This window comes from Taurulus bubalis (assembly GCF_910589615.1).
Source record: "Taurulus bubalis genome assembly, chromosome: 13".
Classification (NCBI taxonomy): domain Eukaryota; kingdom Metazoa; phylum Chordata; class Actinopteri; order Perciformes; family Cottidae; genus Taurulus; species Taurulus bubalis.
The window spans coordinates 3,579,701-3,604,693 of record NC_136601.1 but is presented as its reverse complement, the minus strand read 5'-3'; the positions used below and the strand labels follow the sequence as shown (position 1 = coordinate 3,604,693).

The 24,993-nt window shown below is 40.0% G+C and overlaps 2 protein-coding genes across 2 annotated transcripts; one reads left to right on the top strand and one right to left on the bottom strand.

The window, feature by feature from the left end:
* Positions 1-10,720: 10,720 nt before the first annotated feature.
* On the bottom strand, positions 10,721-14,288 carry LOC306745448 (leptin receptor overlapping transcript-like 1). The gene is made up of 4 exons (XM_079228238.1): positions 14,264-14,288; positions 13,731-13,806; positions 12,003-12,189; positions 10,721-10,851 (listed from the first exon to the last, which is right to left on the bottom strand). Exons 1-4 carry the CDS (start codon positions 14,277-14,279, stop codon positions 10,735-10,737), a joined length of 396 nt encoding a protein of 131 aa, XP_079084364.1. The 5' UTR covers positions 14,280-14,288; the 3' UTR covers positions 10,721-10,734.
* A 1,146-nt stretch (positions 14,289-15,434) lies between these two features.
* On the top strand, positions 15,435-24,470 carry srp72 (signal recognition particle 72). Its single transcript, XM_079228949.1, has 19 exons — positions 15,435-15,544; positions 15,843-15,963; positions 16,613-16,733; positions 16,984-17,127; positions 17,349-17,460; positions 17,545-17,576; positions 18,076-18,200; positions 18,670-18,727; positions 18,912-19,043; positions 19,139-19,267; positions 19,710-19,782; positions 20,342-20,406; positions 20,493-20,588; positions 20,676-20,779; positions 21,191-21,268; positions 22,090-22,227; positions 22,307-22,347; positions 22,606-22,765; positions 23,513-24,470. Exons 1-19 carry the CDS (start codon positions 15,445-15,447, stop codon positions 23,691-23,693), a joined length of 2,010 nt encoding a protein of 669 aa, XP_079085075.1. The 5' UTR covers positions 15,435-15,444; the 3' UTR covers positions 23,694-24,470.
* Positions 24,471-24,993: the final 523 nt, after the last annotated feature.

Below are 24,993 nucleotides of genomic sequence, written 5' to 3'. Positions count from 1 at the left end.
CTGAAGGCCTTAAATGGGAAATAAAAAAAGAAGTCTCTGGAACTCGGTGCCGTCATCTGGAAAGATGAGCGAGGCTCGACGGGGGTCCGGCTTAATCGCCGACTCCCTGGACTTTCACAATAATTCACAGACTTTATCCTCTGCAAATAAAGTTCTCATTAAGTTGCTCGCTGGCAGGGCGGTCTGTTGTTTCGCTCTGCTGCTTCTCGCAGGAGAGATAGCCGTACAGTTGGATTCTCTCCCTGTTTGATGGACTGGTTGAAACCGGGGCCAGGAGGGGGAGTGAGCCTTTTGAAGCCAAGCGTAAATAAAAAAAGTAAAAAATGATTTTATATCCTCACAGTGTGTAGGAATGTTTCCCTAATGCCCCGACTCGACACACATTAATACAAACCTCATGCCAGAAGGAGAATAATCTGAATTAGTGCGTTCTCTCGGGTGGTTGTCAGTTTTTTTTTCTTCAAATCTGGCCACAGAACATAAATTTGAACCTTGGGGTTTTTACGTTTCATGAAATTAATTATTTAAAATCCGTCAGCGGACTTTGTTGCTCTGTTTTTAACTGACCTAAATGGTGTGAACCCTTCTGATTGGAGGAGGGTGTTGCACTGCATTATCTCTGCAGGAGTTGGCAATGAGAAAATAACCCGCATTCATTATTAAACCATTAAAAGTCCATTAGTTATCTATTTATGGACAAACAGGGAGGACCAAAGCAGCGGGGAAGAAAGCGTCCACTCCTGACACCTGCTGGACAAAAGCTGCATTACAACCATTTTACTTATATTTTAGTTTTGTTCGATGCTGGAGTTTGTTTAAATGTTTGGTTTGTTGCTGATTAATTTGTGTGAATAATCTCTTGTAAATAAAACTATTCATTCATTATTCACACATTATTAATATATAGTCACACAAACTGCAGCCCACATGTCAAAGCAGTTATTACAGATTATCATCTCTTCTTGTTTTGTTTTATATACTGAACTCAATGAGTACCTGAACGCACCATCGACAATTTGTTTAATAACTTTTTTTTTTTGCCCTCAAGCAGTTTACATCACCAATTATTATCTTAATGTGACTGAAACACCCAGTTATTAGTATTATTATTGTGCTCTCTGTGTCAACATTGTTAGTGATATTAAAACTGATATGAATTTACTTTTTAATCAAACATATTCAAGAATTTAAAGAGATTTAAATAGGCCTGAAGGGAATAGTTCATCCAAAATGTGCAAATGGAGCTCAAACAATTGGCAGAACATTTTATATTGATTCATTGTTGTAAATCATTCTTTAAAATAATTTAAATCTGCTGGTTTTCTCAGTGTTTCTTTAATATTAATATTGAACATCTTTGCCTTCTGGACTATCTTAACGTGTCAACTTCGGCTTTGGGAACTTTTGACGGACATTTATTCACAAATTATTATTTGATTAATCAAGAAAATAATCAGATCAGTTGATAGTGGAAATTGCGTAAATCAAATATGCATCAAAACACATGTGGATATAAATATGGATGTTTTATGCTGCTGGAGTCGTTCAAGACGTTTTGATTAATTTTGACTTTACCTCCTTCTGATGAGCGGAGCGTAAATCCTTCAGCTCCTCTGTCAGCGTTCGGTTGGAGTCCTGAAGCTCCTCCAGCGCGGACGTCTTCCTGTTGGGGACAAACACAAAGAAGATTGTTTTATTATTTTATTTGATTGTTTACGTTCACTTTTCTGACCAGATTTTTACACAAGGAACAGGAAACTCCATCCATCTGATTTCTTACATTAATAAACAGAAACTAACCGGCAAAATGATGCACGAATACCGCTGGACAGCAGATTGTACCTTAAAAATACCTTATTTTCTACTATAATGTGGACAATACAACTGAGAAAGAACGTTATTTTTATGACTGAAAAGGAGAAAGTAGCACGAAGACTTTTAATTAAAATGGCTTTAAGTTCAAGTTCAGTTTGAATATAAAATATGACTCTTAAACTAAAACAATGTTTTTATTTCAAGTGTTTTTGCCACAGATTTGTTGGTTCATCTGAATTTTAAATACATTTTTAAGTAAATATGAACGTCCCTGTTATCGTTTAGATTTCTTTCATCTTCTTTTTTCATATTAATATCCCCACCATTGATGCAATATAAGTGTCTACACAGCAAATAATCGGTGAATTCATTATTTTATCTATAAAATCAGAAAAAGTGAAAAGTGGGCCTGCCTGAGCAGCTCCGCCTGGAGGCCCCCCGTCATTGCAGCTCTGCGCTGGGCCTCAGCGTGCAGCTCCGTCCGGAGGCCCTCCGCCACCGCGGCCCTGCGCTGGGCCTCGCCGTGCAGCTCGTTCACCAGGCCCTCCAGCTCCACCTCGGAGCTCTGCAGGCACAGCAGCTCTGAGCCGACCTGTTGCAGCAGCTCCCCGTCACGGGAGCTCGCCTCCACCAGCAGGACCACGCGCTGCTGCAGCAGATCCAGCTGGTCCTGCAGGGGAGACACACACACACACACACAATGACACACACGGACACAATGACACACACACAATGACACACACACACACACAATGACAGACACGGACACAATGACACACACACAATGACACACACTCAGACAATGACACACACACACACACACACAGACAATGACACACACACACACACACACACACACACAATAACACAGACACACAGACACAATGATACAATGACACAATAACACACACGGACACAATGACACACACACACACACACACACAATAACACACATGGACACGATTACACACACAATGACACACACACAATGACACACACTCAGACAATGACACACACACATACACACACAGACAATGACACACACACACACACACACACACACACACACACACAATAACACACACACACAGACACAATGATACAATGACACAATAACACACACGGACACAATGACACACACACACACACACACACACACACACAATAACACACATGGACACGATTACACACACAATGACATACACGGACACAATGACACAGACAATGACACACACACACACACACACAATGACACACACACATAGACACAATGATACAGTGACACAATAACACACACGGACACAATGACACACACACACACACACACACACACAATGACACAAACGGATACAATGACACAATGACACACACAGACACAATGATACACACGGACACAATGATACACACACAATGATACACACACACATACACAATGATACACACACACATACACAATGATACACACACACACACACACACACACGTTTATCTGATAAATACACAAATACTGTTTTATGGCTTTTATTGTTGTACTGCTTAGTTCACTATAGTTAGCTTAGCTTCGTCTCTTCATACTCATTCTTACATAAAGATGCATGCAAAATGGTCAAAATGTGCACAAAAGGCATATTATCATGCATATGTATCCTCTATTGCTTTATCTATTAAAGCCTCCCTGATCTTCACATCATCCTCTTGTACGCAGATTCCAACACAGCTAGAGGTCAACGAGTTCGAGACGAGCCCAAACCTGACTTTATACCTAATCTGTGAGTGTAAAGTGTGTGAGTCACACTCTCCACATCTCCAACAAACACCATGAAGGCTTCTAGCAGAGCTGCTCGTTTGTTACTGTGAAGCAGGGATAAATCCTCGAGGTTGTTGTTGGCACGCTCAAGAAGAAGAGACAAAACCACCAGAATTTATCACATTTTCTTCAGAGTTTTGTCTCGTCTTGCTTGTTTTTTCCTTGCTTGTAAAATCCTTGAAATAAAGCATTCAGAGACTAAATATCTCTTGAGCTAAAACTGCTCACAGCTTAAAACTTGCACAACTTTAGTTGAGTAGGAGCCAAAAACCCAGAAAGAGTAAAAAAAAAGCCCCAAAAGGTTGGTAACCACGAGCAAAGCCCCTGACGGTACTGATGCTAACTGGCTCTTACTGGTAGACTCATTCCAGAGTCATTTTCAGTAATTGCAGCATAGGTGGCCGGCTGGCACGGTCATGGCTATGTGCATTGAAATTATGGGTTAAACGCTACAAGATTAAAAAAATAAAAATAAAAAACCACTGAATTGGACAGCCGTTAGCCTTCAGGTAAGTATTTCCTCACCAAGACTCTAATTGTAACGCCGGCGTTTGAGGTTAAAATAGTGACACAGCGACAAATTATCCGCCGACTCCGCCGAGGTTTTTGAAGCCTTTTTAAAACTAATAGTTTTGGCTTTACGGCACATTTACTGTGTGGGTCGGCCTTTTTCTGCTTTTATAGCAGCAAACAGCAGAAAACATCTGGTAAGAAAGAAAGAGCCCGACTCGGTTTCATTAAACCTCCACATCTTCATCTCAGGATACCTTTGATGTTTCAAAGTGGAATCATTTGAGGAACAAGAGACAGTGGCTGAATGTTTGGGGATTAAAGAGGAGGAGGAGATACCAAGATGCTATTTTTGGGAAACTAGAACCATCAGTCTATCTTTAAAATCTCTATTTATATTATTCATAATATAACATAACATATATAATATAACACTGTCCTCACCTTCTGTCCAGGCCTTCATCTCGTGCTGCATTATGTGATTATTTTTGGCTTCTTGGTGACGTTGTAATGGCTGTGCCATCAGTGTCTGATTTAATATATCTGTTGATTCATTTACACTTTTATTTGATTTAATATTAGTTTTTTCAAGGATTTTTGAATGGATGCTAATTTTAAATACATATATTTTGTAATTTCTTTTCATGTACTCCCATTTGAGAACTACTGATTCAGACAACTCCCAGACCGGACAACGCCGTGGTGACCTGTCAATCACCTTGTAGCCCCGCCCTAAAACACCTGATTTATGGCTTATTTGACTCTAAATGGACCATCATTTACTCCAGGAACATCGTGCTGTATTGGAGAAGCCAGAAAAAGACTAAAAATGAATGCTATGTTGCTCTGTATGTGTTAAACGCTACCAAAAGGCCCAAAATAACCCCTTAATGCAGCATGAAATAAAGAAAAACGGCCACCTGATGAATAGAAGTCCAACATTCATTCTCCTTTTGGCTCAGTGTTTGGTCTCCACCACCTCCGGAGGGAGATATGCGTCTCTTTAGCTGCTAAATGATCACCAGCTAGTCGTGAACTGAAGAAAACAACATCACTGATGAGAGCTGAGAGAGTGAACCATAATTCTGTGTGTAAGGAGGACCGACAATATAAATATCTGGGCTCTTGAACCTGCTGCCGGTGGATCTTGCCGATGAGATGTTCCTCTCTCGCCCGGAGCTCCGCGCTCATCTGCTCCTGGAGGCGGAGTCGAGCGGCGGCGGCGTCCAGGTCGCTCTGCAGCTTCCTGTCCCGGTCTCTGGCCACCAGAAGCTCCCGGTCCAGCACCGCTGCAGCCACAGACAACAACAGACAACAGTCGGGGTTGGAACCGCTGAACCACAGAAGATCTGCTGGATGATGCATTTTCAAGACGGTGATAAAGTGTGTTTAGAATAACCATCGTTTTTTAAACCACGACACCTAGAATAAAGGGCTGTATGTCAGCTGCTGACACTTCTGGCATTGGAACTCTTCCCTTTCCTCTCACCTCATCACGTGAAAACACACTGAAAAGGGGTTAAAATTGTAACCTGTCAATCACAGTAAGCCCCGCCCCTAAAGCGTCCCCTGCTTTATGGTCTGTTTGACTCTAAATGACCATAATTTACTAAATGAACGTCATGCTGTATTGAAGAAGACTTGAAACTAGAGATTGAGACATAAACTCATGTTTACAATGTTTACTGAGGGAATAAATCAAGAGAAGTAGAGTCATTCATATAGACTTCTATACAACCAGAGGAGTCGCCCCCTGGTGGTCAGGAGAGAGAATGCAGGTCCAATCTCAGTTGAGGATGATCATTTAGGATTTTGGGTTTTACAGAAACACGTTTCCCGTCTTATTTTAGGAAAGGAATCCGGCTCTTACGGAGCCGTTCTAACTCAGGGAGACATGAACCCGGTCAGGCATTAAAAGTAGCTGCCAAAAGATGGTGGCAGCTATTGCTAATCAACGTTAAAAAAAAAGGTGTGATTTCTCTCCTTGCAGCTGAAGTGAAACATTAAGATGAGTGAGGATGTTTCTCCTGCAGGTTTCACTGGCTGGTTGTCAGGTGCTGTGTGGGGATTGTTTCTCTTCCTCGTGAATCCTGATGACATCAAAGCAGTAAACCGTTTCACGTCGTGACCTTTGATATTATCCGCTAACAGGTTCTTCTTCAGCGTGTAGCGTGGATCTCTGTTGGTTATGATGTTGCTTTCTGCACATTTATGAAAACCAAACACCTTTATGAACATTTAGCTACAACAGAAATATGTTAAATTACACTTTACATGACATTCTGCTACTCCTATATATTATATTATAGAATCTCTCGACTTTAACTGGACTAACAAGGTCATAATGGCAGTTTCCCCCCATGAACCGTGCACTCCAGCAGCCGAAAGGTAAATGTGTAACTTCGTTCTCACCTTTGTCGTGAGCCAGCCGGGTGCACTTGGCCGTCAGATACTGGATCTGACTGCAGTCTTCGTCCCGGTGCGCCTGGAAGAACCTCCTCATGATGGATCTCTTGCTCTCTCTCTCTCTCTCTCCGATCCCCGATCTAAAGCCTCCTCCGGCTTCCCATGATCCTTAGGAGCAGGCAGGTGTGTCTACCTGCAATATTTCACTCTCCCTGTAAGTCTGTCTTAAGAAGACAAGAGCGCACCTACAGAGGGCAAGTTTAGGCATCAGTGTAAGCTGCTGTTTGCATAACATGGAGGCGTGCTGCCACTGTGTGTGTGTGTGTGTGTGTGTGTGTGTGTGTGTGTGTGTGTGTGTGTGTGTGTGTGTGTGTTTTTAGACCTGATGCGTTTCATTGTGATCTGGCTCACTGTTTGAATAGATAGGAAAACGCTTGACTTGATTTCGTGCTCAAACTGAAGGCTTGATAAGCCGTGAAATGGAAATATAAAGTTGGCCCCCCGAGGCGGCGGCGCTGCAGGAGCTTGTTGCGTCTCGCAGGCGGCGGGTTAGCTCTTCTGTGAGAGGGAATTCATGGAGGAACATACCGGCATTTAATTACAGCTTATGTATTGGGCAGGTTCGTATGTGGAATACAGTCTGAAACGGTTTTATTTTTCATAATTTCTCATAATTGTCTTTTTGTCTCGGTTGTCTTTAATGTCTTTTTTTATATTTATCTTGTTTATTGTATATAATATGTACATATGTACGATGAGAGCTACGTGAAACCGGAGTCAAATTCCACGTATGAGACTCAAAGACGTCTGATACATGTACTAGTAATACTGAGGTAGCTGTACGTAACGTTCTACTTATTATTAGGAAGGTGTCATTTTTGGGCTCTGAGAATTTGATTGATTGGCGCTTCACACTCATTTCTGAATATTTACAAACCAATCAATCGATCAATGAGGAAAATAATCAGCAGATTAAACCACAATGAAAATAATCACTACTTGCAGCCTGAAACAAAATAGTAAAAAAAAAAAAATGCTCCACCTCCAAATACTAGAGTAAAACTGTGTTTTTACATGAGTGATAATAATTTCATTTTTTTACTTTTAATACTTTAAGTACGGTTTCTTGGTTTATACTAGCATACATTGAAGTGACATCTTCAATGCAGGACCTTTACTTTTAACAGAATATTTTCACAGAGTATTAGTACTCGTAGTACTCGTAGTAGTAGAATACTTTCTCCACTGTTTGTGTTGTAATGCAGATCTGAAAGCAGGTTATTTTACAGTCTTTTTACGTCTTTAAATATTCATTTAACTAATAATTTCTGTCAGGATCAATTAAGGAGTTTTTATTTATCTCTATTTAATGTGTGAATTAAATTAAATGATGTTTCATAGCTTGATAATACAAATAAATAACTAATTACAAATAACAAATGCGCATAATGTTGTGTGCTCTTCATATTTATATATAGCCTCTAAAACACGACTAATGGAGTAAACAAGAAACAATAAACAGCCGCTAAAGGTTTTGGTCCCCTGTGCAGAAGAAGAGGATAGAAGTTGCTTGTTGTGGCTCGTCTATAAAAGAGACGCTGTGATGTCACTCACCTGTTTCTTCTCTGCACGAGTCGCATGTTGCTGCAGAATCTTTTGACGCCAGCAGGGGGAGACAAAGCTCCTCGTCCCGGTCTCCTCTCAGGAAAGCTGTTTTTAGTTTGTGTACACACTTATCTTCATGCATTTATATTTCAATGTGTTCATTATTAGTTTGCAACCTTTTTTAAAACATGTATTTGTGTTTGCAGGGCAGTGGTGCTATCAACCAAGAGATGTTGGGGATTAATATTTCATGAAACAAGGTATTTCTTTTGATTAAGGATCACGTGATGATCTAAACTCTGGTTTACGTCTTTTCCACTTTTACTACTGGACATTTCTTGTAAAAAATTCTATCTATGGGATTTATTTGGGAGGGAAAAATCAATATAATAGGCTAAATAAACGGAATAAATATATTTTGGCTTTATTATATTGTATTAAACCCTTTAATAAATGTTTATATACTTCTTAGGAGGGGATATGAACGATATAATCTGATGCAGCCGCACCGGTAGTCATTCAAAAAGGAGAGGATGTTCAAAAATGGCGTTTATTTAAAAAAAGAAAGAAAAGAAAGAGAAAGGAAAACCACCATGCTGACTTCTGCCTCTTTAACACAAACGTTGTAGATAGAAAATGGCGTTAGGGACATTTGACATTTTGAAGCGTCCAATTATTCAAATAAATAAACACAATATCCTCCCAGAACAGAAACACAAGAGGAGCCCATCCCGTCACACCGGGTGGCGTCACGTAAACAATAACCACGGATCGTGTCAGTAGTAGAAGTTAAATACAATTTAAACGTGAACTTTAAAAAGCTGCCATCAGTGGTGCTTTCAATACAATCAGTTCCTTCACGAGGTCGTGATCTCTGGAAGAGTTGCGTAACAAGACGAGGAAGTTCAAATAAATATCACAGCTGAGTGTGAGGGCTTTAATACCAAAGTGTGTGTGTGTGTGTGTGTGTGTGTGAGTATTGTTGGGGTTTCCCTTCTGCAGATTTCCAATGTGTATTTCCTCCATATTTTGTATGAAGGAAACACTGCGTTCACCTTGAGAGTTCCATCGTGTGTGTTATTGTTGTGTTATTGGGACTCAAGTGAAGACTCAAATATATTGTTGCAACCCGGGAGGCGATTAGCTTAGCATCGCCTCCCGGCTTAGCATAACAATAAAACTTCCCGAAAGTTTATCGATTAACACGCTGTACCTCGTTTCTTTCATCCGCGCCCGAGCAGAGATATAAAAAGAGTTATGTGCGATCGCTAGTTAACAAGCGACAATTTTACTTGTTGGTTTTTAAAGTGGATTCTGAAAGTGGAACATTTAGTTTTGGGACCAAACGCGTTGACGTTATGAGCGTCAGAAACTTTCATTGGAAATCTGCTGTGCTTGGAAACCCCGCTCACAAAGATATGAGTCAGTATTATTTAGCATTAAAAATCAGTTTTTTTAATCTTCCAGAGAGCAAACTGAACCATAACACAAGAACAACTCCTCCACCCAAACATCTTGATCTAAAAAAGCGCTTAAGCTCCCACAATGCACTTCAACAGCGACCAGGAGACGAGAGGCCGTAAGCTGCCAACAGGTTTCACAACCCAGTGTGCACATCTCCTTCACAGAAACACCTCAAAACAAATCAGAACTGTGTTATTAATATGTTTTATCATGACAATGCTGGTGTGAGGAGGTGTGACGGCATGTCTGGACCTAAAACGTGACGCTGAATTCTTTTATTTTGAAGGAGTCGCATGTGAAAGCTTAAGTCTCAGCTTGGCTCAGTTTCTCACGAGGCCGCCGTCCTCGAGCTAATCCTACGCTAGCTGGCGGCTACTTAAAAAAATAAGCTTTTCATGGTTTCTTGAGCTGAATGCTGGAGGAGCGAGGTCACAGCTCTGCAGACGGGGCGCCTGGGAAAAAACGCCGCGTCGGTTTAATTTGATCTCCGTCTCCCTTTGTGTGATGACGCGGGACTTTAGGGAGTTGAAAGGGGATAACTTTTGTTTTTAAAGTGACACATATTCCCAACAACTGATTTACAGTCACACATTTAACAGGGTTTGGTGGCAGCATCACTATCACAGCTTGACGCTACGTTAGCTTAAGTTTTCACCTTTTACTTTTGAGGAGAAAAAATAAATAAAACAGACACAGTTTTATTCTGATGGTGCCAAAAGGAAACAGACCTTTTCTGATAATCATGGGCGATAAAATCCAGACGACCCCGTCCTTCTAAGTCTTTTTTCTTTCTTTTTTCACAGATAAAACCAGCAGTACTTTCAGCTCACACACACACACACACACACACACACACACCTCTCAAACGGGAAACACACAAATGGAGAACATAAAAAAAACCACAGGAACTAAAATGAGTACAAATCCAACAGAAAGTCAGCAGTTTCCATCCCACGAGTGTCAGTTCAACATAATGCAGGCGGTAAAAAAAAAAAAAGAAGAAAGTATTGCACTGGTTTGGTGTGAGTCTATGGATGGGCGGTCATCATATAAATAACAATAAGAACCAAACAGTAATACAATAATAATTATAATACTAATAAAAACGGTTCCCTCCCTCTGCTGTTTTACCACTGCTGCCAGCTGAAGTCGTCGTTGGACCCGAAGACCAAGAAGAAGCCCAGGATGGTCCCGAAGATGACGACGTTGCCCGTCAGCACGAGCGCACACGCGCCCCAGGCGATCTGTGGGCAACACGTCAATAATTCAGGTCAACAAATGCTGCCGCACACGTCTGCCAGGCCGCAGCGCATTATTCAGGCCGAAGATCTAGTTCAGGATATCAGACTTATGACTGTTAGTAGCATCAATACAGTGTTGGTTTTCATCTTTTACTTCATGTACTTTTTACTGTAAAATGTTAAAACCTTTCTAGGGCACTCGTTGAGATACTTTGTGAGGGAAATGACCATATATGGCTACTTGCATGATAAAGGGCTACACCTTTATTTTGCTGATAAACAGGACGTTTTGGGTGGAACGGAACACGAGGGAAACACTTGTTTTCACGGCTGCACAATTAATCTAAATTTATTTCAAAAAAGTACAACATGGCAGGAGACACAATACTGAAGTAACATGTGTCAAAATACCATAAAAAAAGAAAAACAGTCAATCATCCGGCTCATCAAACTTAACAACTTAACGTCTCGTTTGGTTCACATCCACGAAAATATCTTTATATATAATATCTTTATTTTTTTTATGAATGAATATGAGTGGTCAAGTACTCGTGGGCGGGATTTGTGTGTTCAAGAAGATACAGGTATATAATAAATAAAGGGGTGTCGGGGTGATTGTATTTTTTTTGTACTTTATTATTGTCTGACAAACCTCATTTTTGTATTTATGTTTAATGTTAATATATCTAAATGAATACACATTTAAGTGACAAAAAAAATCAATTATTAATGAATATGAGAATAGTGAAAAATGCATCACAATTAGATATTTTTCCCCAAATCATCCAGGCCTTTATATTTTAGCTTTGGTCAAAATTTAGCCAACAAGCGAAAAGTAAAAATGACGGATTAAGAGTTGCATTTTAAGGTTTTTAAATGATGGGAAAGTTGGCTTTTTTTATTATTATTATGTAGAAGTGATGCCTTCGTTTTATTTTTTTGACGAGGATAGCTTCCTGTCTTTATGCTAAGCTAATCGCCTCCCGGGTTGCGGCGCTATATTTATAAGAACATATCTTCATAACAGAAGTTATTATGTGGAAGTGATGCCTTCTATCTTCTATCTTTTCCACAAAAGTCTGGTTTTGTTTCATTTCACGGCGCCGCCCCGTCACAGTGACGGTAAACGGCGGCGTGAAGCCTCCGTAACTTACGACGGCCGCTCTGGCGAAGACGACGGGCAGACCGAAGGCCGAGATGACGATGCCCGTCGTGAGGAAGATGGCCAGCTCTTTGCAGGCGTTGCTGGCCGAGTCCGTGTCGTCGACCACTCTCCGCGAGATGCAGTAAGGGATGGGGGCCAGGATGTAGAAGAAGAGGAGGAACAGGGGCCAGTATTTACTGAGAGAGAGAGAGAGAGAGAGATAAATACCCTCACGCTGTGATGATGAAGGAGGAAGTCGAGTGACTTGAAGGATAAAGGACAAAACACTTTTCAGCACATTATAGTATTTTATTCTATGATATAGTATTTTATTTTATTCTATTACAACCTGATAACTGGTTTGCATGTTTTGTTTTTAACGTAAACGCTGAAGCTCTCCCTTACATTTAGTTATGATTGAGTTGTGCCTTAAATGGTACATTTTAGCGTCTATAACAGTTATTAAACCTAACAACAAAAGTTCAACTAGATACAAAAAAAGAATAAAACCCATGTGCATATATTTTAAATATGAATTTTACTCAATATACTATTTATAATAAACCATAAATAAGATACTATTTGAAGGGGACAAGCCTGTATTATTAACATTAAATGAATCTGCACTTTATACACTCGGTGAAACTGATTGTGCAATACTGTTCTCATATTCATGTATTTTCTTACACTATTAGCATTTATAGCAATGTTTTTATTTGAGTTTTTGCATTATTAATTCAAATGTGTACCTTAAGTTTATTGTAATCTGTGTGGAAGGAGTTCTTCATGTACGGAGTAACTTTGTTATCTGCGTATACGACAATAAAAACATCTTGAATCTTGAACGTCGGGGTTTTAATGATCTGCAGCTTCCCGTTATTCATGAGCCGACGATTCTACGGTAACTGATCCTGATGATGAGCTTCAACCGTCCGATGACATCGGACTCTGCTGATGAATATCCTCCATTGATTTTCTAACGGCCTCCTTCCAACACGTCCTGCTGGACCGAGGCCGACACTTGGCGTCCCGGTAACGGCTCAAATGGAAATGAGATTAGATCTCTGGAGCCAGACCTCGGGGCTGTGGCTCCAGGTTTCTCGTGTTGGGCGTGGAAAACCTCGTCAGAGTCGTTTTCAATTAGCGGGTCGACCCCACTGGAGAGAGTGGTGGGCGACGAGCAGAGAGACAAAAAGACCAGGCTCTCTTTCAATGTGGTCGAAAGCCCAAGATTCACTTTTTCTCAATTCGTTTGCGGCCATTTTAAAAACTGTAACATTGTTTGTGAAAGTGCGTCACTAAAGTAACACATCCACTGTCACGCTCGATGTCTTTGAGGCACTTTATCACCCAACATGGTGATCCTGTGAGGATCATCATATTTCTGCAATCAGCTTGGATGTTAACTGCTGTAGTTCAAATGAACCGTCCCACAAATTACCAGGCGACAAACCCAGGGGGCCGTCTCGATATCCCACCGTAAAAATACTGAAGAGAGAAGAAGGAAAGTCTAAATGTGGGACTGAAAGGTAACGTTACTGCTCACAAAGGGAGGAGAGTCGTGCGGCGGGTTAATCCGGCCCCTGCATCCACACCTGCATCTAAAGCTGTAAACCCATGATGGGATCACCCAAGATGCACCTGAGTGCCAAGTGGGAACACTGAGAAACACACACACATTCACATGCTGTGTGTGTGTGTGTGTGTGTGTGTGTGTGTGAGAGATGGTGGTACTTACTCATACACAGGGAGTGCACATCCCAGCATGAGGAACATGAGGCCAATGGCCCCTCCGAAGGACAGGCTGATGAGAGCTAGAAGACAAGAGGAGACAAGAGGACATCAGCATGGACAATGTCTATATAAAACTATAATATTTAAATATTATTATGAAAGTCACACATCTTCCCTCTTCCATCCCATCATCACCCCCTCCTCCTGCAGCCGCCCATGTGATGAATCAGCTGATATAAAGCAGCTAGCATCGCATTATAACGGTAACTACTACGTTATTGCACCACAACAACGACAAAAAAGAGGAACTGGCACTAATTGCAGCCTCTCAGTGACGCGTCACGTGACTGAAGCGTCTGTTCTATTGTTATAATGCGCATCATTGTGTTGATTAAAGAATGGAGACCGTGAAGCTAACGCTAACGACTGTACTGGCCCTGCGGCTTCCTCGCGTCACCGCTAGCCAGCCATCCATCTTCAGGAGTAGTTACCGTTATATAGACTGCGCCGGGGTTATTAAAAGGTTGTTTATTTTACCTTTAATCCCGGCCATTTCTCCTGGACAAAAAGCTCAACACGCGGCGCCGACGAACGACAACAGTCCGCACGTCCAACCGTACCTACGACCCTGCTGCCGTGCTGCCTTCCGGTGCTTACAGGAATATAGGATTTTTAAGATACAAAAAAACAAACCCAGGGGAACGTTTGTTTGTAGCAGCAGCAAGCAAAGTTAAACATACAAGAGTAAACATAAAAGTATTAACACAATACTCAATATATATAACACAACAAAATAGCAGAGCATATTCAATTTAGGAAAATTAAATAATAAAGAAAATGCAAAACTGCAAAGTATATACGGTGTATGTAAATTGTATACAAAGTATATACAGTGAAATAGATATTATACTAAATAGTAGGTATCTAACTAAACGACCAAAGTGGTGCTAGGGTTTTTGATATTTATGATTTATATATGTGTATAACATACAAAGGAGTGTTTTGTATTTAGTGTCCTGCAACCTGGTGGTTAGTGGTGGAAAACATATTTGAAATCTTATTTCAGTAAAAGCAAAGAAATGTGTATTAGTTTATTACAACGGATGCATAAACGTGTTAGAAGCATTTAAATAGAAGCTCATCGAGGTTCAGTTCATATTTACTGTTGGGTAATTTATAAAAAATATATAATATTTAAAAAACTATTCATGTTTTGTATGTAAACGCTTGACTAGCTCAATCAGTGGAGGAAAAAGTACAATACCCTCAGAAATATAGTCAAGTAGCCTTGATATTAAAGTAGAACCACCACTATTTTTTTTCTTGTTCATCAAAATTATTCTGCTTTACTTTTTTACTTTCTGTTTTAATATAACTTTCCCAGTAAGTAACTGTGTTTTAGTATAACTTTCCCAGGTATGGAGGACGGGGACCACAGACTGCAGGCGGACTGATGGTCGCATTGCAGGAAATCAAACTTTCTAAATCGTCCGTGAAGGCATCACTTCACCGAACAGTGAGAAACCAAAGCCTATTTCCAAAAATATAACGTAAAGTGTAATTATCAATGAAAAAACGTCGTGGTATATCACGAATATTCACCTTGTGTATTTTTAAGTTATTTTAAAATTAATAATACATTATTATTAGTCTAACTTCTGACCCGGATGTGTCCACTTTTCTACTTCCGCCGACTCCGTGAGCCCATTCCAGCCAAGATGGCGAGCGGAGGGGTCTCGGTGGCTTCGCTGTGGACCGAAGTGAACCGTTGCGGGCAGAATGGAGACTTTACGAGAGCCCTGAAGGCTGTGACTAAAAGTAGGTGTTCCCGCCTGTCGTCTTTACTTCCAAACCGGAAACAGGACGGTCCACGCGCCTTGGTAAAGCAGTAATTTACCCCAGGAACGTGCCGTTTCTCTCCTGGTTCGTGACGTGTCCCTAGCCCTTGAGCTAGCTCAACATGGTCGGTGTACCACCAGCTTTACAGTCAGCTGTCACCGAACACCGTTATGCGCGTGCAGTGCCCGTTGGCTCTTCAGGTTTCAGTCGGTAGTGTGTGTCCTTGTCCCTTTTTAATCTGCGCCGCTAATGAATGTGTGTGTGTTTGTGGTCGCAGTTCTCCAGGAAAACAGGGACGACGTGACGGCTCTTCACTGTAAAACTGTTTGCCTCGTTCAGACCGGAAGCTTCAAAGAGGCGCTGAACGTCATGAACACGCATTCAAAAGTGCTCAGCAGGTAATACACTGAACTGTGTGCTTATTTTAATGTTTAAAACACATTATGTATGAAGGGTGAATGTGTATTCCCAAGGTGAGAAACAACCATCTGATTAACCAGATCATCAATTAGTTAAATACATTTATAGCTTTTCAAATGCTAGGGTTTCCACACTGTTTCAGGTGATGTAAATTAAACATATTTGTGTTTTGGACTGCTGGACGGACATACAAAAGAGACCGCTATTAACTCAATGTTTAATCTGTTGTTCAGGTTAGTTTGTAGAGCACTTTATTGCACAAAAATCAGCTCATTGAGTTTAACATGGGGATTAAACTGTAGTGAATAAGTAGTCAATACATGCAGACACGCAAACATGTCCATAAGTGGCTCGAGTTTTACCTCCACTCAGCAGAAAAGTTGTTCCAATACATGAAGAGCATGAGCGCTGAAGCTCTATCTGATATGTTTAAATTAAAGAAATGATCAACACTTCAATTGTTGACGTAAACAATCAGTAGTTGCAGCCTCGTTTTTAATATTTGTATGAATGGGTGAATGATGACGAGTAGTGTTAAAGCGCTTTAAATGGTCGTAAGACTACAAGTACAGGTCCATTGCAGTGTGTGACTCGCGGTGTGAATAATGTGTATTTCTCTCCTCTCAGTGATGTTGTGTTTGAGAAGGCGTACTGCGAGTACCGGCTGAACCGAGTGGAAAGCGCCCTGAAGACCATCGAGGCTGCGCCCGAGCAAACGGACAAGCTGAAGGAGCTCTACGGTCAAGTGGTGAGGCTGTTAAGACATAAAAAAAAATGGATGCTCTCTATTTGTAGACTGTATACTTCTGAGGGGAAATAAAACAGCGTGCCTCTTTATGTGGAGCATCTTGTAAAAGCCCACAAGACGTTTGTATTTTTGAATGTCTGTATTTGCCTGCTCTCTCAACAAGAAACCTTTTTTTTTTTTTAATCACTGAAGCTTTTGGTGTTTGTGTAAAGACTCCTGCTGATGGGAAGTGTCTCTTCTCATTGTCCAGCTGTACAGACTGGAGCGCTACGATGACTGCAAGTCCACGTACACAGATCTGATCCGGAACTCCCAGGATGAGTACGAGGAGGAGAGGAAGACCAACCTCGCTGCTGTGGTGGCTTCTATGAGTCAGTGGGAGGAAGCTCCATTGGTAAGCTCCTATGCAGTATTTACATGTTGGGTTTTTTCACGGACTATGTTTTATGTTTCGGTCTTGAAACTAATACAAAAAAGCAACTTTGAAGTGCAACTTGAATGCAGAGCATAACAAAATAGAGTAAAACGACTGGAAATCTCATATTCAGCTACTTCTAAGTCGTAACTGGATATTATTGTATTATGTTTTTTGACGTGTTATGTTTTCCCCTGCAGGAGGATCTAGGTCTTCCAGAGACCACGTATGAGCTGTGCTACAACGCTGCCTGCGCTCTGATTGGCCAGGGACAGCTCACGGAGTCCTTCAATAAACTACGGCAAGCGGAGGGTCAGTCGCGCTCCGTTCTACCTTCTCGCTGTGTTGTTCTCCGTTCTTTCCTCTGACGTAAACGTGGTTGTTTTTCTTTCACAGAGCTTTGCAGAGTCTCGTTGGTAGATGATTCTGTGAGTGTTGCTTTCTTTGGCTCCTAAAACATTTACGCACCATTTATGAAGAAAAGCGACATTTTTAATGTGGAACATTGTCACCTGTAAGACAGAAGTAGATGCTTCAGAGATGAGGATGTGATGCTCTTTGTGGACTCTGTATATTTATGAAAGATCATGAAGTGGAGAATAACGAAAGAGTCTTAAATGTCTTATAATTTAGTACATGATAAGGAATTAATCTTGTCAGTAGGGTTTTTGTTTTTATCTGTAAAGTGAAGTTTTGTAGTTAAATCTTACTGAACAAACACAATCGTCAATTCCCAGAAATAGTCTGGACAAAGATTGGGATTTTGGAAATCACTCATTTGAGTTTAAATGTTATCAAGGTCGATGGTGGATGACAAGAAAATATTAACATTACAGGCAACTAGTAATGGTTAAAATAAACGTACAACAATGCTTGACGTCTTAATTCTCCCAGAACGAACCGTCATTGCCGCTTTGTCCCTTTCAGGATGTGACCGAGGAGGACATCGAGTCGGAGCTGGCCTGCATCCATTCTCAGATGGCGTACGTCATGCAGTTACAAGGTCGGACGGACGAGGCGCTGCAGCTCTACAACCAGGTTATCAAGCTCAAGTGAGTGCAGAGTTTAATGCCTTTTAAAGAGCAGGGGAAGATGGTGTAGCACGGGTTGAAACAACGAGGATGTTGTTGTATTGTTTTTATTTGTGGCACTTTGTGCTCCATTTGTACACAGCTTGTACTTATATGTAGTAGTATGTGTCAACAAAGCAGATGTCAAATACATATTCCATTATATACAATGTACTTTGGCGTGGACTAAAGCGCTGCGCACATGATGACACATAACACATCGTCTTTTCATTATAGCTGCCTCCATAGTAGTGAAAAAAAGAGACGGTCAAACAAAGCAAGGTGTACTAAAATGACACATTGCCCATATTACACAAACAGATATTACAACCATATAATGCAGAGCCGCTGGCATCATACCGTGGAGCTATTGTTGCTCGAACATCATTTCATATTCTTATTGTGGGAGGCACAAAGGAGTTTCTAAACGTCATATGCTCTTAATTTGCAGGCCGTCAGATGTGGGGCTGCTTGCTGTGACCGCCAACAATATCATTACAATAAATAAGGTGAGTGTGAGACTATCTTACCAACGGAAGTACTTCATCATGAAAGTATCATAAGAGTAAACCTCAGACAGCCTCGTCCAAACTACTGAAATCCGTCCACATCTATCCACAGTCCTTAAATCAGGAAGCAATGTTCCAACTGGCCACAATGTGTTTTGATTGAAGCGCTCGTCTGCTTTCACAGGACCAAAACGTGTTTGACTCCAAGAAGAAGGTGAAACTGACGAACGCGGAAGGTGTCGAGTACAAGCTGGCGAGGAAGCAGCTGCAGGCCATCGACTTCAACAAAGCCCTCCTGGCCATGTACACCAACCAGGTAGCGTCCTCGGAAGAAGAGGATGTGAAGTCTTGGGTTATTCTTCCACAATTGTTAGACGTCATTACTGACCAGGATTTTGTTGGCGTCAACAGGCGGACCAGTGCAGGAAACTGGCGTCCAGTCTCCAGTCTCAGAACCCGGGTCACCCGCGGCCGGTCCTCATCCAGGTGGCTCAGCTGTGCAGGGAGAAGCAGCACGGCCGGGCCATCGAGCTGCTGCAGGTACGAGGCCACGGCGCGGCCGACTCGCGTCCTCAAAAGACAAACTGAATCCTCCTTACTTTGCTTTCTGATCGCGTAAAAGTAAAACACCATTGTTGCTGATGTTTCCTTCTCACTTTCATTCCATAAAACCTTCAGATCTTCGTACTTTTAAACTCCCCAAAAGGCGGTATAGTTGCATGCACACAATGTCTACGTTACCACATCTTTTTTGTGGCTCTGAATTATTTACTCAAGAATAATCTTACTGCTCTGTGACTGAAGAAAAGAAGGTAAATATTGAATGTGAGAAGTGATGATGCTCCATGCGTCCATAGAGACAATAATAAAGCCTATTTAGTACGTTAAGCAGGATTTCATTAAATGATTTAGTTCTGTTTTATTTGCATCAAGTGTATTCTCTTTAGATCTTGTTTTTAACGACTATTATTTTGTTTTCCAGCATTTCTCAGACCAACATCCAGAAAGTGCCTCTGGCATCAAACTGACGATGGCTCAACTCTATTTAATACAAGGTAATGCATGTTGTTCCATTGATTATGCTTTAATGTGTTCAAACACATTACTCTTAAGGACGGCATGTCAGTTGAAAATGTTCCAGCTTCAAATGAAAGCATTTTTTATTGTTTAACGGAATAGTTCATTCAGTTTTTAATCGTTGGAGTGCTTAAATATTCATTAGCAAGAAGAATTGAACCGCTTTCAAACTTGTTTTATGGCCTTTTTTAAAATGTAGTTTTCCAGTAATCAATTCACTTTGTGATGATAAGTTTAATAATGTTCCATCGTGGGCATTTGTGTTGTCATCATCAGTAGCCCTGGCACCGCTTTTGTTGTTTGTTACTCACTGTACATACTTGCATAACCTTCATATACTTTCTTTATTATTGTTTAATTTCCCAAATGAATACACTCTGCTGTTTTGTTGTATGTATTGAGCGTCTTTCATTCCTGTTATTTTTGTGTTTTTGCTACTGTGACAAACAAATTCCCCTTTGGGGATGAATAAAGTATATATTTATCTATCTAATACTCTTTTTTTTTTTTTTTTTTTTAATTGTTTTTGGTCCTCAGGTCACGTAACAAAAGCTTGTGATGTTCTGAGGTCCATTGAGGAGTTCAAGCACAAATCGGGGATGGTAAGTCCTTTCAGACTTTTATTTCTTTTTGTATATCCACATCGTCTTGACCTCTGACCTCTAAACTTTGTTGTGGACTCCTCCAGATTTCCGCTCTGGTAACGATGTACTCCCACGAAGAAGACATCGACAGCGCCATCGAGATTTTCAAACAAGCTATCGAGCACTACCAGTCTGAACAGGTTGGTGTTCTGCCGATGTGACGAGTCCATGGCCGCCTGACACCAAACTGGTTCTGTGTGTAATCGGCGGCCTGTTCTCCTCCACAGCCCGGGTCTGCTGCACACTTGGCGCTCGTACGAGAAGCGGCCAATTTCAAACTGAAGTACGGACGGAAAAAAGAAGCCATTAGTGATCTGGAGCAGCTGTGGAAGTGAGTTACAGAAAGAACTGCGAGGCCCAACATGTGCGGAGCGTTAGAGGTCATTTCACAGCTGCTGATTCTGCTCCTGTGTTCCATCAGGCTTGTCAAGCAGCGCATGTGTTTGTTGAGTTCTTTTAAACGGCTTGATAAACATCACTGCAATGTGCTTGTAGAGCAGAAAAAAAATTTTGAACTATAAAATGACAATTTAAACTCCATGTGAAGGCAAAGCGTTTATTCATTGCAGAGGTTAAAGGGATAGTTCGGCTGTTTTCAACATTTCTTAGTCGTGCAATGCCTACAGTAGAACCTTTTTCATTTATTTGTGTTGGTCTATTTTTGTCTTTTACTTTAACAGTTGTTGGGTTTCCTCCTTTTTACTTCAACGAAGCTTCATTTGTTTCATTTTTCTTCAAACAGGCAAAACACCAAGGACATCCACACGCTGGCACAACTCATCTCGGCGTATTCTCTGGTGGACACGGACAAAGCCAAATCGTATCCTTTTGATCTCCTGACATTTAAGACACTTGAGCTGAAAAGGTTCTTTTTTTTTTTTTTTTTTTTTAACTGCCAACAGCTCAAACAAAAACACCCAGCATCTCTGATTTTTAAGGTCTCAAATGTGAGGATTGTCTGGTAAATTAGTTTTTTTTAATTTTTTATTAATGTTGAGATGAAAGGTATATAAGGACAGCACCTTGGACTTGGAGAAAATATAATAAACAACTTCCACTATTTTTCATATTTTTAAAGACAAAATGATTAACTGCTTAGTTGTGTCAGAATAACTGTCAGAATAATCCCAAATTAAAAAACAATTTTGTTGCAGCCCTGGAAGACCACACCTTAGACTCTAATGGCTAATATGATTATTTAGATAACATGGAGCACAGTATTGGAGCTCCATCATATATTGTCCAACCTGAGATTATCATCATATTTTAATTGCATTTCATTTATGCTATAAGCTATTGTACAACATTGCATTCCTAACAATAATAATGCAAGAACCGTAAGACTCTTTAGACCCTATGAAGGTTAAAATAATAATACGCTTTATTTATATAGCACCTTTCATAAAATGCAGCAGGTATTTAAAAACACAGGAGACGCAAGGAGCAAATAAAATCCTATAAAAAAGGTACAAAATAGGACGATACTAGTAATAAAACATGTTGATAGTGGAAAAACACTTATAAGATATAGAAATGTAATAGAATTAATTAAAAGCAAGATTGTAAAAGTAATTTTTAAGTCGATCCTCCACCTGAAAAGGTTCCATATTTAACGGTTTTGTCCTGAGCGTTCCTCTCCAGCCTCAGCAAGCACCTCCCGTCCGCGGACACAATGGCCTTAAACGTGGACGTGGACGAGCTGGAGAACTCCATCGGAGCGACCTACATCAGGAAGAAGGCCGCTAAGGTCACCGGAGAGAACCTTCCCAAAGAACAAATGTAAACGCCCTTTCTCTCTCACTCATGATGTTCATACGCTTTCACCCCGATGCTCATACGTCTGATTTTTGCTTCACAGCCAGCCGGGCGAGATCAAAAAGAAGAGGAAAAAGAAGAAAGGTATGCAGTTAATCTAATGTTTGTGGGACAGAACGATTAAAGCAAAACAAATAATATTCAAAAGGTCTCTATGCTTATATCTTATAATAATAAAAAACAATCATTGTGTGACGTTTAACAACCTAACCCAATGTTAGGTCGACTTTGTTATATTTAATCTTATACAAAATGCTTTACCGTTGATGTATAATGCAGAGGGATTGACCACGGACTAATCATCTCCTCATGTAATCCTGATGTTTTTGTTTTTATTTTTAGGCAAGCTGCCCAAGAACTGCGACCCCACAGCGACCCCTGACGTGGAGAGGTGGATGCCCATGAAGGAGCGCACCACCTACAGAGGCAAGAAGAAGGGGAAGAAGAAGGACCAGATAGGAAAAGGCACGCAGGGAGCGACAGCCGGAGCGTCGGCCGAGCTGTGAGTAAAGAAACCGCCTGGCTGCAGTTTCCTGTAATGAAACCCAGTAATCGACTAATGGAGGAACAGCAGAGTGACCTGCTTGTTTCCTGCCGATGAATCCTCAGTGGAGACGTCCAGAAGAAACGGCTTGTGTGTTATTTAGACCAAAGGAGAACTCCACATGCTTATTTTATTGTTATATTATCAAACTACCTCTGCTCTTGAAAAATAACCCTTCGTCATAACTTCTTCTAGAATTTAGAAAAATTACATAAAACAAATTGGTGTTTCTTGATGTATATTTGTTAAAAAATATATATATATATATATATATCAAAAATAAATGTATTATATTTATTAAAAATAATATATATATTTAATTTATATATTTTTTTTAATATATTTTTTATATGTATATATATTTTTAATATATTTTATATGTATATTTTATATATATAAAATAAATGTATATTTCTTAAAACTAATATATATATATAATATATTGTATATATGTGTATGTATGTATGTATGTGTGTATATGTATGTGTGTATATATGTGTATATATAAATGTATATTTGTTAAAAATAATATATATTTATAATATGTAATATTATATATATATAAAATGTATGTAATATTATATATATATATATATATTTATAATATATAATATTATATATAAAATGTATGTAATATTATATGTAATATTTATAAATAAATATTTTTTTTATATATATTTATATTTGTTTCTTCCTCTGTTCCAGGGATGCCAGTAAGACAGCCAGTAGCCCCCCTACCTCCCCCAGACCAGGGTCTGCATCCGGCTCCTCTGCGGCCGCCGGCCCCAGCGTGGTCCCACCGCGACAGCAGAAACCCGCGGCCTCGGGGGCCACGCGCAAGAAGGCACCACAGAAGAAGAAGAAGGGAGGCAAAGGAGGCTGGTAGTCGGAGGGAAGCGAGACAGATGGGCCTCACCAAGAAATCATGAGCGTTTCTTTTTTTATGTTTCTAGGTAAATTTGACTTTTGTCCTGGCTCTTCGTTTATACACGTGAAACCAAAAGCTCCGCTCTGCTCTTCTACGGCGTTAACTTGTGGCGTTGAAAGTACAGAAGAGAGTAATTAAAGGACGGCTCCGCCGAAATTTACTTTTCGTTGCTCTGCAAAAGCAGATGGTTTCTTAGTGTTTCTGTTTTTTACTTTTGACCTTCTCAGGTCACGGTGAAATACAATAAAATGAAATGCAGATATTATAATTTTTTTCTTCATTAAAATGTCAGATGAATGGAAAAAATACTTTTCTTTACTGTTACCTGGTGCTGTAAATGTCCATACAACCTCTAATCACTGAAGTTTCAATTAAATCATTAAAATCATGTCCGTCCTTCATCAAGAACGCTTTGTGGGACTTTACATTTCTGTAACACTACATTTAATCCATCTCAGTATTTTACTTTCTTTATTATTTTAATTAGAAAAACTACTTTTGCAGTAACTTGAAGTTACATTTTGGGAGGATTGTCTTTAATATTTCTTGGATCCGAGTATTAAATCATACTCTTATTTCCCTAAAATTGTCCCTTTGCTTTCAATCAGCTGAAACATTGAGAAATATTTATTTTTGAGTCCCTATGTTCAAGAAAAATAATTTAACTTCTTGAATTTAATTCTGTCCGATGCATGTTTTAGGCCCAACAGATGTCCGCTTTTGTTAAGTCTTAATAAAACCCTTCACAAAGACACGGCCCCTGTGGTTCATACATTAACTAGATGGCAACGACTCCTGAGCTATGTAAAAACAGATATTTATTTAGGGCTAGTGGTCACAGTAGGTTTATTATAATTTTGTATTTATTGATTGCAATAATCTGTTGGAATAAAACTTTCAGAATAAAAGCATGTCATAAACCAGTTTTAGTTAAACGCTGACAAGCTGGTGTCTGGAAACTTTGCAACATAAATATACTACAATAATATATAATAGTCACAGCAATGTTTATATTAATCTTTATTCTTAAACTGTTCCTAAAGCAGGAGCCAGGTTCCCGTAACAAACCTGTTTCTCATAATTTTTACTTTCTATCTCATTATGACTTGCTTATCTTATGACTTTCTATCATAATTTCAACTTTCTATCTCATAATTATATTATTTATTTTGCTGCAGAAATGGGTTTCCATATATTTAAAATGAGTGACATCAGATAATTTCCTGTAGCCAGTATCGCATGAAAGCGTCTCGAAATT